Source organism: Alternaria infectoria, assembly GCF_024043175.1.
Source record: "Alternaria infectoria strain BMP 0036 chromosome Unknown scaffold_15, whole genome shotgun sequence".
Classification (NCBI taxonomy): domain Eukaryota; kingdom Fungi; phylum Ascomycota; class Dothideomycetes; order Pleosporales; family Pleosporaceae; genus Alternaria; species Alternaria infectoria.
This window is the reverse complement of record NW_026250704.1, coordinates 457,581-472,693: the sequence shown is the minus strand read 5'-3', so window position 1 is coordinate 472,693 and position 15,113 is coordinate 457,581. Positions and strand designations below refer to the sequence as shown.

General features: G+C 37.6%; 2 protein-coding genes across 2 annotated transcripts; one reads left to right on the top strand and one right to left on the bottom strand.

Annotated features, from left to right (window-relative positions):
• Window positions 1-334: 334 nt before the first annotated feature.
• J4E92_008192 (uncharacterized protein) lies at window positions 335-1,546 on the top strand (the record flags this gene model as incomplete). Its single annotated transcript, XM_051499545.1, has 1 exon — window positions 335-1,546. One exon carries the CDS (start codon window positions 335-337, stop codon window positions 1,544-1,546), a length of 1,212 nt encoding a protein of 403 aa, XP_051350328.1.
• Window positions 1,547-12,881: 11,335 nt separating this feature from the next.
• On the bottom strand, window positions 12,882-14,390 carry J4E92_008191 (uncharacterized protein; the record flags this gene model as incomplete). Its single annotated transcript, XM_051499544.1, has 2 exons — window positions 12,882-14,213; window positions 14,349-14,390. The coding sequence occupies 2 exons, from the start codon at window positions 14,388-14,390 to the stop codon at window positions 12,882-12,884; spliced, it is 1,374 nt and encodes a 457-aa protein (XP_051350327.1).
• Window positions 14,391-15,113: the final 723 nt, after the last annotated feature.

Here is a 15,113-nt window from a genome sequence, read left to right as displayed (position 1 = left end):
ACGGACGGTCTCGATGACTGCTCGCGTGAGACTTCTAGGACAGCACACCAATCAGAAGCTCGCACGATGACGCCCTGACGCGCCTCATTGAATAGGCTGGAGTGCAACCTATGTTTAAAACCCTCGCACAACACGCCCCTTTGCGCCTGCTACATTCAAAGTCAGAGCTTCTAAATTTTTGTTCAGGATCACAGCTCCCAGCTCACATTTACGACCGCCTCGCTAATCTGTGGTAAACCACAGCACGCGACCCCATCTTTACCCACCACAATAATGCACACTAGCTTCACCAGCATAAATCAACAAATACACCAGCCAGACCATCATACTCACCATGCCGATGATGTTCACCCCAGACGACACGTTGCTATTCTCACCTAGCAAGAAACAGCCGTTTGCTCACTCACCTTATGGTCACGAGATACGGACTGCAACTCGATGTCACCATGGACTCCACCCCTCCAATCCACAACATACACCGTGGTGTTCCAAATGCACAGTTTCGCAGGCTAGAGCAAAGTCCGACGTTGCACTCAAGAAGCTGGTAGCCGAAGGCGGATTAAGACCTCCAGTGTACATGCGCGACCGACGGTGGAACAGGGCAAGAAACGGGTACCTGATAGCGAAGCAGCGACTCGAGAAGACACGCAAGGAAGAGCAGCTGCGCTGGGAGCGCGAGCGAGCGTGGGACGACGCTCACAGCCAGTTCAACCCCAACAACATCCAGGCAGCAGTCTTACCCAACAAATCACCCTCGTTGTGCCCCGTCTGTGACTCCTTGGTATCATCTTACCCCACAACTATGCCTGAGGCGCAACCCACAAAGTACGAGGCTTGGTGGGAGAAACCAAGCGCTCTTGCCACCTCACACATACTCGTGCGCCAGACACCACCACGTTCGCGCAACCAACATGCTACACCTACGCAAACACGTAGAGGCAACCCCATACTGCGCCAGATAATCGCAGACAAGCGTAAAGAAATGCTCTCGGACGCCAACTTGCGGCGAGCCTGGGAAGCCCGAGACAAGACCGAGGCGGCACTACGTCGCAAGCACGGCTTGGGCGACATGCCCATCAACAAAGACTTCTGGGACTACCCAATCTCCGGCTACTTCAGTCGCCTTACCCATCAGAACAACAGAGAAATGGTGCGTTCGGCGGAACGGCGCGCGCGCGGTAACACAGTGCGCCCCCGACCGCCGCGCAGCTCACTGTCCTACTCGGAGACGACGGACGACGTGGAAGTCGAACCAGGCTTTGAAGAGACACTGAAAGAGAAGGAAGAGCGCGAGGAACGGGAGCGACAAGTTCGGAAAGTAGCAGGCGAGGTTGGATACCTTTATTTCGTCGGCGGTGGGAACAACCTTTTGGAAACGTGGGAAGAAGATTACGAACGGAGTGCCGACTATCTTGTTACGAGAAATGAGACTCCTGTAGCGGAGACGGCGAATGATGGCGATGTCCAGGGTGGGAGTGAGACGACGGATGGTGGCGATGCCAATGAGGAGGACTGGGGCGATGAAATGGATGTCGATGATGCTTAGGAGGGTGATGATGCATTCTGTCATGTCAACAGCGCTTAGATTGCTAGTTGGGTCGTTGTATAAGAGATACACTGTGTATGATTATATTAATGATTGAGGGGTCAACACAGCTCCACTAACATGAGGTTGACTTGCTGTGCGAATGAGTGTCGTGCAGGGGATGTCATCGCTCGTGGGGTCGCTGCGGATCAAACTTGTGGCGCCTTTGGAATGCGTCGTGTGGGTATAGATGACATCGAGGCATGGGTTGAACGGACGATGCACAAAGCGTTGAAGACGCCAACGCGCGTGTGAAAAGCTTGTCCAACGCTAACCAATCTAGGTGCATGGAAATGTCGATCGGGAGCATGTGCGAAATTGCGGTATGTTTTCCAAAACAGTCGCATTGTATTAATACTCTAGTATTAGAGTAATGTTGTCTATTATTTGTTCTAATTTTGTTAAATTTAATAACTTATTTCTTTTTAGCAGTAATATATATTATAAAATAGTAAGCCTACTAAAGCTAACTTTATTATTTATTATTTACTACTACTACTGCTGTAATTAACTTTATACGTGCTTAACTTTTAAGAATAGAGTAATCTTACTTAATACTCTTAATATCTAAGTAAGGTTTTTATTACTAAATAGCTTATCTATAAATATCTTTTTACTTACTAGTATCTAAATATTTAGCCTAACTCTTGCTAGTATTCTTATAATTATGTTTATTTATTAACTAATATATAAACTTACTAGTACTATATTACTATTATTAATCTTAATTACATTTAGAAAAATTATATAACTAAGTAGTATTATTTAAAGAGCTCTTTAGTAGTTAGCTTTAACTTAAAATATCTTACTATTAGTATAAAGTAGGTAGTTAGTTATACTCTACTATAAAATAACTACGCTTATATTTTTAGTTAGCTTAACTATATAGAGAAGGCTTAGCTTAAAGACCTTATTATTAATATATCTACCTAAAAGTGTAATACTTTCTATTAATATAGTTTTAGAACTACTAAAAGTATTAATAAAAAGAAGAAAAATAAAGTAGATATTATTAAATATAGTTATTTTAAAGCTTTAGTGTAATAGTTCTAGGTCTAGAGCTCTATTAGTCTAACGTTAAGCTAACACTTTTATAATATATATTTACCTCTAATAGCTTCTTCTAAAGCTCTCTACTATAATAACTTTATTACTTTTATATACCTTAATTATCTAATCTTTATAAGACTTTTATATGTTATTATAGTTACTACTATAACTACTAACTAAGTAACGTAACTTAAGAGAGCGTATACTACTAATAAGTTATAGCCTTATAGAAGATTCTAGACTCTTTATATTCTAATATCTTAGAATTCTCTATATAGAACGCTAATTACGCGCAGCGCTATAATACTCTAGAGACTTTAGTTCTAGGCTAAGCTTCTATTATTCTCTACTACGCGTAGAACACTACTACTACTCTTAACTACGCCTGCCTAATATTTAGTATTAGTAGTAGTAGTAGTAGTAGTAATACCTAAACCTAAGACTCTAGATAGTTATCTTATACTATAGAACACTTCTTTATAATAGCGCTCTTATAGGCGTCTTTCTCTATTCTCTTAGCGCTATGTAGCGTTAGTAGTCTATAGTAATTACTAGGCACTAATAATCTATATTAAGACTCTACGTAATATATACTAGAATAGTTTCTATTCTTTAGTAATAATAAGTTTGCCTACGCTAACACTAACAGCTCTTAGCTCTCTAATAACTATAATCTCTAGATCTCTAATAACTCTAATATAGGTAGTAACTCTTTTACTATAATTATACACTATAAGAAGAAGATAGTTACCTTTAATTCTAATAACTTATGCTATCTATTAATAAGCGCTGCGTATTACTTATCTTACTAGTCTTACTTTAATAATAATAATAATAATCTAGAAGATACTTAGTATAGTTCTTACTCTTTAGGTTCTTATAACGTTTTACCTACTAGCGAACCTAAGCTACCTAAGTACCTATACTATAAGTAATAGCCTTCTAAGTTCTATATCTTTCTACTTAAAGATAACTCTACTATATTTAAGATCTAGAAGACTAACGTTAATAGCTACGCTACCTATAAAAATAGGCTAGTAAAGCTTACTAACCTTAAAGACGTTAGCGCTACTAATACTAATAACTATATTACGTTTATTAGTAATATTATAGACTAGCTTTAGGCTATAAAGTAGAACCTTAATAATAAGTAATAGCGCGTAGACTTTCTTAGTAAGTAGTGTCTTAAATATATTAGGCTTATAAAATCTTTATAAAAGTAGCTCTAAGAATTATAAGATGCTATAGTAGGCTATAAGAGTAATCTTACTAATACTTAGTCTATTACTAATACTCTCTATAAATAACTAAGTAAGTCTAACTACTATAGCGTATAATAGAGAGAATAGTTATAAGATATAATAGAAGCTCTTTACTATAATAACTAAAACTTTTACTACGTTAAAGATAAGCTTAAGATTATAATATAGAATAAGAAGTTCTATAAGGTAAAGTATTACTAGAAGTTTAACGCTCTAGTTATAGCTAAGAACTCTCTATCTACTACCTATAACACTATTAAGAAACTAGAGAAGTATCTTAAGAAAGTAGAAGCTACTCTAAAGCGTAAGTCTACCTACTAGGCCTGCGCTAGCTCTACTCTACTAGACTACTTCTTAGATAATAACGCTAGTAATAACAGCACTAGTAGCTCTATTAGTAGTCTAGCTAGTAGTTCTAATAGGCCTCTAGGCAGTTGTAACAACGCTAAAAGTTCTAGCGCCTATAACTAGAGTCTACGCTGCTATTACTCTAAGAAACCTAAACTTAAAGTCTTTTCTAGTATTAACACTACTAAGTCTAACTATACTAAGTAGAAGATAGATATTATTAACTAGTTTAAAGAGTACTTATATAACTTTACTTCTAAAGCTAAGAAGCTAAGCTATCTCTACTAGAAGACTAAGAATAGAGCGTTTAGTAATATCTAAGATAGCTTTTTTAATAATAGAGTTAGCTTTACTTATAGTAATAAGGTATAGACTATTCTAAACACTATATATTACTTTCTTAATACTATAGTTATAGCTTAGTAATAGTATAAAAGCTTCTAGTTATATATAAAGTTAGGTAAGTTAATAAGTAAGTTTATTACTTACTTTAACGTAGGTATCTCTACTCTATAATAGCCTAACTACGTTAAGCTCTAGTTTATATATAACTATCTTCTAGTCTAGTAAAAGAATATAACTACTATAAAAGTTCTTAAGGCTAACCTTACCTATCTAGACTTCTACTATACTCTCTATCTTCTTAAATAGTCTAACTCTTAACGCGTCTCTAACACTAACTATAATAGTAGTAGTAAGTAAGGTAGTAACTAGAGTAGAAATAAGTCTAGTACTAGAGAATAAAGTAGTAGTAGTAGTAATGCAAGCTTAAGCTCTAGCTTTAGCTCTAGGCCTTATAGATACTCTAAGATCTAGATTAAGGTTCTACGCTATCTAAACTATTACTATAACTATCTTACTAAGAACTATAGCTACAAAGCTAAGAATAGTTACTACTCTAGCTAGTTCTCTACTCTATTTAGTTCTAATTAAAATGTTTAGAACGCCCTTAAAAAGGCTATTACTAATAATAGTATTCTAGTTAGTAATCTAGTGCGCTCTAAGCGTACTCTTAGCGTAGCTATTAGAGTTAACGCTGTTAATAACTCTTTAGAAAACGTCTAGTCTCTAGTAATAGTTACCTCTAGAGACTTCTATAGTATAAGAAAACCTTAGTACTAGCTAGCTTATTAATTTTCTCTTCTACTCTATTAGTTAAAGAAAGTAATAAAGATAAGAACTTATATTCTACCTCTATTAATAATTCTTCTATATCTATCTATTTCTCTATAGAAAACAGCAATATTAATAATAAACCTAACTCTACTCTTAAGGTAATTACTAATTATGTTAAGGCTCTAGAATAATAGAGCCTTATAAGGTCTAAAATTACTATCTTAACTATTACTACTACTACTATACGCAGTAATATATATTAGCTTCTTATAGGTTAGTAGTTAGTCTTTAAAGAAATAATCTTCTCTAATAATACTTTATAATACGTTAAAATTATAGGTAATACTAGCTACGCCTCTTTCTTTCTTAACTCTTTTTATACTTACGCATATAAATATAACTTAATACTATTATAATAAGCTACTACTCTTAAGCTAGCTAATAGTTCTACTATTACTAGAGTTACTTATATAGCCTAGGTAATAGTATTATTTAGCACTTACACTAAGAACGTTTTTATATATATTACTAAGCTCTTAGATATCTAGATAATTCTAGGTACTTTTTAGTTCTAGATATATAAACTAACTATTAACTAGAAAGATATAACTCTTAGCTTTTATTCTAACTACTATCTTTTCTAGTATATCTATAACTACTAACTTTGTTATACATAAAGTAGCTATTATTAAAAGTAGTTACTTCTATAGACGCTAGACCTTTATTATAAAGTAGCTTATTATCTAAAAGCTTCTTTAGCTATTAATATTATATATATCTTAAGTAGAGTTGTAGTAGCTACTATATACTATAACTAGAATATTAGTATTACGTTATATAACAAGATCTATTAACTTACTAAGATAAGTAATAATAAATAGAAAGACACCTAACGCCTCTACGCTACTAGCGCTAAAGTACTACCTAAGAACTATAAAAAGTTCTATAATAAGATAGAACGTCTATATATAACTAAACAGAACCTTCTTAGTTAGTTACCTAAGGTTCTTTACGCTTTCTACTAGAGATTTAACCTAAAAGAAGCTAATAAGATGCTAGTACACTATAATAACTTAGACTATAAGATTAAGCTAATACTAGATAACTTTAGAAAACCTTCTTAACTATCTTTATAATATCTTTAATCTATATTAAGAGATAAGACGCGTACTATTAAGCTATACGTTAATAATATAGTTAAGAAGAGATATATTAAATATAGTACTTCTATATAGACTACTCTATTATTAGTTATCTATAAACTAAGTAGAGGTATCTATATTTATGTTAATTACTATAAGCTTAACGCCTATATAGTAAAAAACTATAACGCTTTACTATTAATCTAAGATATACTTATAAAACTATTAAAGTCTAAGTACTTTTCTAAAGTTAACGTTATTATAGCTTTTAATAAAATCTAGATTAAGAATAAATATAAGTACCTTTTTGCCTTTATTACGCTCTATAAGCTTTATTAGTATACTATTATACTATTTAAAATATATAATAGTTCTAGAACCTTCTAGGTATATATTAATAATATTTTATATAAATACTTAGATAAGTTCTATATAGCGTATTTAAATAATATAATTATCTTTAGTAAAATACTCTAATAGTATAAAAACTATCTAGTACGTATTATTAGCTAACTAGCTAAGACTAGGCTACTAATAGACGTTCTTAAGTCTAAGTTTATAAAGACTAAGGTAAAATTCCTAGAACTTATTATTACTACTAATAGTATTAAGATAGATTCTAAGAAAGTTAGCGCTATCTAGAAATAGAAGCTTTCTTAGTTTCTTAAGAATGTTTAAGCCTTTCTAGATTTTGTAAACTTCTACTACTAATTTATCTATAGGTTTTTAGATATTATAAAATCTCTTATAAACTTTACTTAGAGTAACTCTAAATAGTTCTAGATAACGTAGAAAGCTAAAAGATCTTTTGTTACCTTAAAGGCTGTCTTCTATAGTAATATTATCTTTACTTACTTTAACTTTAACCTAAAATATATCTTAAAGATAAATATATCTAACTATGTTTATGTAGCTATCTTATTTTAGGTTTAAGATAATAGTTCTATCTAACCTATTACGTACTTATCTAAGAAGATAACACTAATAGAGTATAACTATAAAATATATAATAAAGAGCTTTTTACTATTATCTAAGCCTTTAAAAAATAGTAGCCTAAGCTTATAAGCGTTTCTACCTCTATTAAGGTTCTAACTAACTACTATAGCTTTAAATATTTCTATATAAAGCGTACTCTAAATTACTACTAGGCTAGATAGATAGAATTCTTAGAGAAGTTTAACTTTAATATTACGTACTATTCTAGAAGGCAAAGCACTAAGTCTAATAGTCTTACCTACTATATAGGTAATCTTTCTAATAAAGTTATAGATAACTATATTTAGTACTAGTATTAAACTATTCTAGAAAACTACTACTAGTATAGTAGTAGCTACGCTACTATTTAGCTAGCTAGCCTTTACCTAGAGAATAACCTATATAACTTACTTTTTATTCTTACTCTTATCTAGAAGATAGGTAAAGAGTTCTTACTACCTAGCTTAACTCTATATATTAGACTAGTCTACTTCTCTCTTAAAGAAAGCTATAACCTATATAATAATATTAAAGGCGCTAATAAGTAGCTATTAGATAAAGTTATTACTAAGCTTTGTTTTAGTAACTTTTACCTTTAGAACGTAAAACTAGCTCTTACTTCTAATAAATAATATATTCTCTACTACCTTATTACTAAAGGTATACGTATAGAACTAGCTAACCTTAAGGCTAGTAATAATAGTAAGCTATTTATTAGTAATAGATAACTTATTATTCTCTTTAGTAAGAAGTTATATACTAAAATTATAGTCTAGGTATATAACAGCCTCTCTAGAGGTTATAGTAGCTATACTACTACCTACTAATAAGTTAGCTAGTAGTATTACTAGTAAGATATAATAGATACTATTACTTACTTTATAAACTATTATATAATATATAAGCGCTTAAAGGTAAACTATATAGTAAAGTATAGATTATTATATTCTCTTTCTGTGCCTACTTAGTACTAGAATAATATCTTTATTAACTTTATTACACTACTACCTAAGTCTATATAGTATAGCTATACTTACTAATATATTATAGTTATTATTAATAAGTTATTAAAGATAAAGAAGTTTATAGCTATAGAGAACCTTAAAGTTCTAATAGTTATTAATAAGTTTATAGAGTATATCTAGAAAGAAGAGAGATACTCTAGGTCTATTATCTCTAACTATAGATATTAGTTTACCTTTTATTTCTAAAATTAGCTATATAAACAAGTTAGAACTTATTCTAAACTATCTACTACTTATTACCTAGAGATAAATAGTTAGACTAAGAATATAAACGCTAATCTTAAATAGTATCTTTACTTATATATTAATTACTTATAAACTAACTAGGCTTAGTTACTACTATTAGTAGAATTTAAAGCTAACTTAGTAATAAGTATAGTAATAGGCTTATCTTTATTTCTTGCTACGTAAGGTTAGTAGCTAAGATCTAGACTAGAGCCTATATATATAATTTAACTATTATATAAATACTCTACTATTATGTAATAATAGCGTAACACTAACGCTCTTACGTAATAAATTAATGCAACATGTACCTTCTTATAATAGTAAATTCTATAAACTTAGAATAAAATAAAGAAATTTGCTAATATAAATAGGTACTTAGCGCTATAGTTTAATATAAGTAACTAGGTTATACTTAATACTTATTATATTTAGACTAAGTAACTAGTTAAGTTATTAGATTATAAGAATATAGGCTCTTACTAGATTACGTATATAATTAATAATATAGCTTATAAACTAAACCTACCTCTATAGCTTAAGGCTATCTTCTTTACTTTTTATCTTTAGCTATTATAGGTATATAAAGATAACGCTTTGCCTAGCTAGCTTTATATAGTAGAAGCTACCTCTTTTAAAGTCTATCTTAATAATAATAGCGTTACTAAGTTTATTATCTCTTAGGTTCTTAACTTACGTATATAATAGAATATAGTTAACTCTTATACTAGTAAACGTAGTTTATTATAATATAAGGTAGAGTAGATTAGTAATAATTAGTTAGAGGTATAGTAGGCTTACTATAACCTAAGAGGTTATAAGAAGTTAGTCTAGAACTTCTATAACTATAATTCTAGCTATCTAGAACTATATATTATACTTTATAACTATAATAATAATAGAGAGCTTACTATTACTCTACTCTAGCTACTAGACTTTATATACTTAGAAAGAACTAGCTAGTTATTTATAAACTCTCTTAGCTGCGTTGCTTCTAAAGCCTACTAAGCTAATTATAACGTACGTTTCTATCTAACTTTAGTCTCTATAGTTATTAGTAGCTCTAAGGTAATTTTTAGTTACTTTACTTACTACTTATTAGTCTTAGCTAATATAACATTCTCTATAGTACTCTAGTAGACTTAAGAGATATACGTATCTTTATATAAATAGTAAAGTAGTAATACTCTTACTATCTATAGTTTGTAGTATTCTTATTAAGAGGCACTACTATCTTTCTTTCTTATTTACACTTAAGTAGAACTTTAGACGCTTTAGAGAGAGAATATATAATAGTTCTAGGTCTAGAGCTTTGTTAGTCTAATGTTAAGCTAACGCTTTTATAATATATATTTACCTCTAATAGCTTCTTCTAAAGCTTTCTACTATAATAACTTTATTACTTTTATATACTTTAATTATCTAATCTTTATAAAACTCTTATATTTAGAGTTAGTAAGAGTAGTAAGATAAAAGAGAGTACTAACTTAGAGTTCTAGGCAATATAGTATAAGAGAGAAAGAAGTAGAGAATAGTATTTTAACTTAAGGTACGTTTATAGATTTCTTTCTTACTACTATAACTAAATTCTATAGCCTTAGCTATATTTTTAGACTTAAAAGAGCTTATAGAGTTTTATAGTTCTTATTATAAAGGTGTTTTCTAATAATTTATTAAGATTTTTTTTATTTATAGCTTATCTCTAGGCCTTTTAGCCTAAAACTATTAGTTAAGCTTCTTATAACCTGTAGGTAGGTAGAGGGCCTATTTTTTTGTAAATTTACTCGTTAGGAGAAAGCGTTAAAAGCTAGAATTATTCGTGTATTGCAAAAAAATTTATGTTTTCTAAAACTTCTACTTTTAATAATACATTATAGCCCTGTCATATAAAACGCACATCTACGAAGAAGATCGAGTCTCCTCATTTGCTACCCGTGTATCATCAGTATGACCAGGTAGTTCGTGCATCAGATCACTGCCGTGAACTTCCACAACGCCTACTTCACCCGAGCCTTTCAATTCCCGGGCATTCTCCACTGTCTCGAGTTCAGATGTCTCCCTGTCCATTGCCTCGTGCTTCCCCGAACCAGCATCTAATTCAAATCTCTCTTTTTCCATAGGCTCGATTCCCAGCTTGTGCTCGCCATGCAATTCTCCTTTATCGTAGTGGTTGTCTCCCAGTGTGGTCTTGCGTCGGAAAGGCCCCAGTCGCTTCTTCCAGACAATGATCAGACACAGTGCTGCCAGCCCCGCGATGCCTGCGCCTACTCCAATCCCAGCATATGCAGCTGACGAAAGGCTGTTTGAGCTATTTGTGGCTGAAGGTAGAGGCGGATCCGGCGTTTGGGTGGGTTCCGTGTCTGAAGGTATCGCTACGATGTTCGGGGCGCCAGATTGATGAAAAGCTTGACTCAAATTGAAAACCAGGTGTTCGTAGTTTATGGTAATGTAGATTTCTTGCAGGAAAGCCCGACCGAGCATATACTCCGCGGAGCTCGAAGCCCTTTTCAATGGGAAGTAGTGAGTAGAGGTATCCACGAAAGGGGAGGTAAGCCGGAGATCGAACGCCGAGTAGGGAAGCGTATAATTCGCTGCTTTGCCGTCAATTCCAGTAGTAGTGAATCGTACCTCAGGATTCTCGCTTAGAAGCCGTGTATGTGTTGTATCGTTGACAAGATACAATTCTAAAGAGTCGTCCCAGATCAAACCGAAAGCTGCTTCGAATAGTTGACAGCCTTCTTGGGGTAGCCAGATATGTGGGACAGCGGAGTCGACTCCAAAAACAGGTGGCTCAGAAAAGTTATCTTTGGCAGGTGTCCACGAGGCTCCCCCAGTAATACCGATTGCAGCCAAAGATACACCGAGTGACGTCTTTTCTCCGAGAGAGATGCTCCCTCTTGTAGTCGTTGCAGGGTCGAATCGTGCAGCATCGTATCCGCCAAGGACCAGACTAGCTGAGCTGTTGCCTACCGAAAGATATTAGTTATAAGTCATGTATCCGCCTAGTCTAGTTCTACTCACGATTGAAAGAGCCCGCTGTGTAGCCAAGACTCAAACTAGGAATGACACCTGACTCCCAGAGCGATGAGAGGAGTGAAGGGTGTTGTGCTCCTGGAGGCCCGACCGATCCTGGAAAGAGACCGAGTGTCCCAAGTCGGAACCGCCTCCAAGTAGTCTCAGCAATATATTGTGAGGATATTTTGTGGTCTTGGGCGGTATTTCCGAGGTATACATCGTCAACACCAAAAGTAGCAATGTTCGCAGTGTCGTCTCCGCTAACATCCGGGTAGCTGCTGATATATTCCTCGATTGCTCGCGGCATGAGATACTCCAATGCGGATTCCCAGGTAGTTGACAAACCGCCGTAAAAGAAAGCGCAAGTATCATTGCACCATTTGCTCGGCCTGGGCACAATGACAACCGGCGAGTTGATGCCAGGGATGCCACGAAAGGATTGAACCGGATTACCCACGGAGAAGTCAAAGGTTGACCAAGGACCGTCTGCGCCGTCCCTATTCCACAGTTAGCTATATTTCGGACTCACCATCGTAACAAGGTACTAATGTTCGCTAGGCGCGACGACAAGCGGCGCCACAGAGGCTGCCTGGCCCAAACAGCGCATTATCCAAATCGCTGTGAACCACGTATACGCAGGAAGGGGAAAGTGAAACGCCATGATGATCCAGATTGTGTGCCTGCGTTTCTGTACCAACGCATTCGTCAAAGAGACGCTGTTCCAGTTTGTGAGCGGAAGAAGTGGAAACGCATATTGCTGAAACCTCGGGGAGTAAGCAATGCCTGATAACTTGATCATGCGGGGGCCGTGATGACTGCTGTCCCAATATAAAATAACAACAGGGGTTTTCATCGACAGTAATGCCACTGGCAGACGAAGTGCCAAGCACTGTTGGGGGCCTGCATGTGCCAAGTAATCTCACCGGTTTTCACAGCTCCATCCTGATAAGCTACCTCGCAAGGAAACGAATGCAGTGCGCGCATGCGATGTAAGTCGTCAATAGGATGTACAAGTCGAAACAGGCAGATCGTACGTGACCAATCCGGCAATCTGAGAGTACTTCGTTCTTGCTGAGAAGGGTCACATATCCATTCTCTCCAGATCAAAGGGTATACAGACTCACAAAACAACCCCCCTCACAACTCCCTCCTCTTCCTCGCCTCCTCATCCCCCTCCTTAACCTCACCCGTCCTCTTCAGATCCACAAACTCGCCCTCCTCCTCCTCAAGCGCATCAACATCACCCTTCTCCTTCGCCTTCTCTAATTCCTCAGCCTCTTTCCTATCAGCCTCCTTCTGCATCTGCTCATCTACCTCTTGTCTCTCTACAATCTCTGCTTCTTCGCCGACCTCGCCCGTCAACGGGCCCTCGCTCTCTTCGTACCAGTCCGTCGACTCTGTCCATTCGATGATCTTCTCCTTGGCTGTCTCGCTGAGGGTGTAGTAGCCGGGGTTGTTGCGAGGCTCGAACATGGAGGTGTGGGCCCAGGTTTCTGCTGTGGCTTTGTCGTTCACGGCGGGCATGAAGAAGTCCTTCAGGGGGCCTTTGGGTAGGTTGCAGAAGGTGCGGTCTTTGCCTGCGACTTTGCCCGTCCAACCGTGTTCCTTGTTCTCGCTGTTGACGGCGTGGCCGAGCGTGGTGTGCATGTTGCAGAAGCCGAGATCGTGGCTCGTGGTGAGCTTTGCAATCTTCTCGAGTCGCTTCCGCATCTCTTCAGGGCGGGCTAGGACTCCGACGAATTCCAGATGTGATGTAGCCCATGATACGCCTTGAGTTATCTGGTCTTTCTTCATGTATGCTGCCGCACCCCCTGCTGCTATCGCGCCTGCTGCACCAGCAAACATGGCTACCTTTCCGTAGCGTTGCCACAGCGGTGCCGATGCTGCGTCGCCAGTAGACGAGGGCGCTGGCAGCATCTTGCTCGTATCGACGGCACCAGCCGTGGTGTCCTTCCCACCCCATCCGAACGCGCCTGCGAGGTTGTTGTACGCCGAATATGCCGAGCTCGCGGTGTTCCAATGCTTCTCCGCGCCATGTGCCACTACGCCAGGCGCTATACCGAGGTATGGTGTATCGAAAGCGAGGATGCCCTGTATGTACGGGAACATGAGCGCCGAATGATCGGCAAGCGAGCCCGTAGAGCCGGTTTGCGAGTTGGACTGCGAATGGATTGGCTGTTCAGCGAGGATGGAGAGAAGCGTCTCAGCCGCGACAATGCCGCCCATAGAATGGCCTACGAGGATCGTGCGCACAGAAGGGTCGACGGTGGGCGAGGGGGTCGAATTGGCGACCTCGAGGTCTATGACTTTATTCTGCAGCCATTCTTTGAAGCGGCCGACGCACTCGTGCAAGTCGCCTCGCGTCTCGAACTGGGGGTACGTGATGGTGAGGACGGTGACCTTGGGCAGCGCATGCTGGAGGAGCGCCTTCACGTGGCTCGGGAAGGTTCTGAATGTTTCATCTCCGCCCTATAGCACGTGTCAGTATCGTTCTCGCATTTGTTCGCATCGCATTGGGCGTCGCATTGCACATGGCCAGGCCTGAGACATGGAGATGCGACCCCGGCGATGACGTAATGGGGGTATCGCGTAGAGGATACGTACCTTGAAGCCGTGGATGAAGCACAGCAATAACGTCTTCCTCATGGTCCTCGACTATGCTCCTGTGCGCCTGCATGGTGGTGGGGCTGGGTTAGTGGAGGGCTGACGATAAGTCGACTGGGCGGGAAGGCGATTACGTCTGGGGTGCAGCTACTTCTCGCTTACCTGGCAGGGGTTTGTTGGCCGGAAGGGTCGATTGCCGGAGAGCAGCACAACGGCATGAGAGTAATTTGAAAAGGTTGGATAAATGCGCAGGCAGAAAGAGAATCACATGCAGGAAATTGAGAGAGTGAGGTATTCATGTGCTTTGATTCATCGTTTCACGCAAGCTTTCGCTGCTGCGACTGCTCTTGATTGTGTCCACCTATGCTACATGACTACTCCGTGACACAAGGTCTCTCTGACACTCCCGGCTGTCGTGACTCTTCTCTGCCAATCCATCAATGCGGGTATAGTACAAACAATGCAAACTCCAACGCCATATCGTGAGCCTCTTCGGCAATGCATAAACATAAGAAAGGTGTAGACACAGTGCTACCAACTGCCCGTAAGTAGCACGATGGCCACTGCAGATAGACTTGCTATCGATAGATCCGAAGCCTTGAGCTGCCATGATGCGCCTACCGCAACGACGTCAAACGGTGAGCCACCGCCCGAGTCAGTGTTTGACAGCTGGGCATTTGGTGCTTGTGTCGGATCCGCCGCCTGCGCAGTGTCCGTGGGTGGCGCGACAGAAGTCGTGAACGTTCCAGTAGCATTCGGATCCAG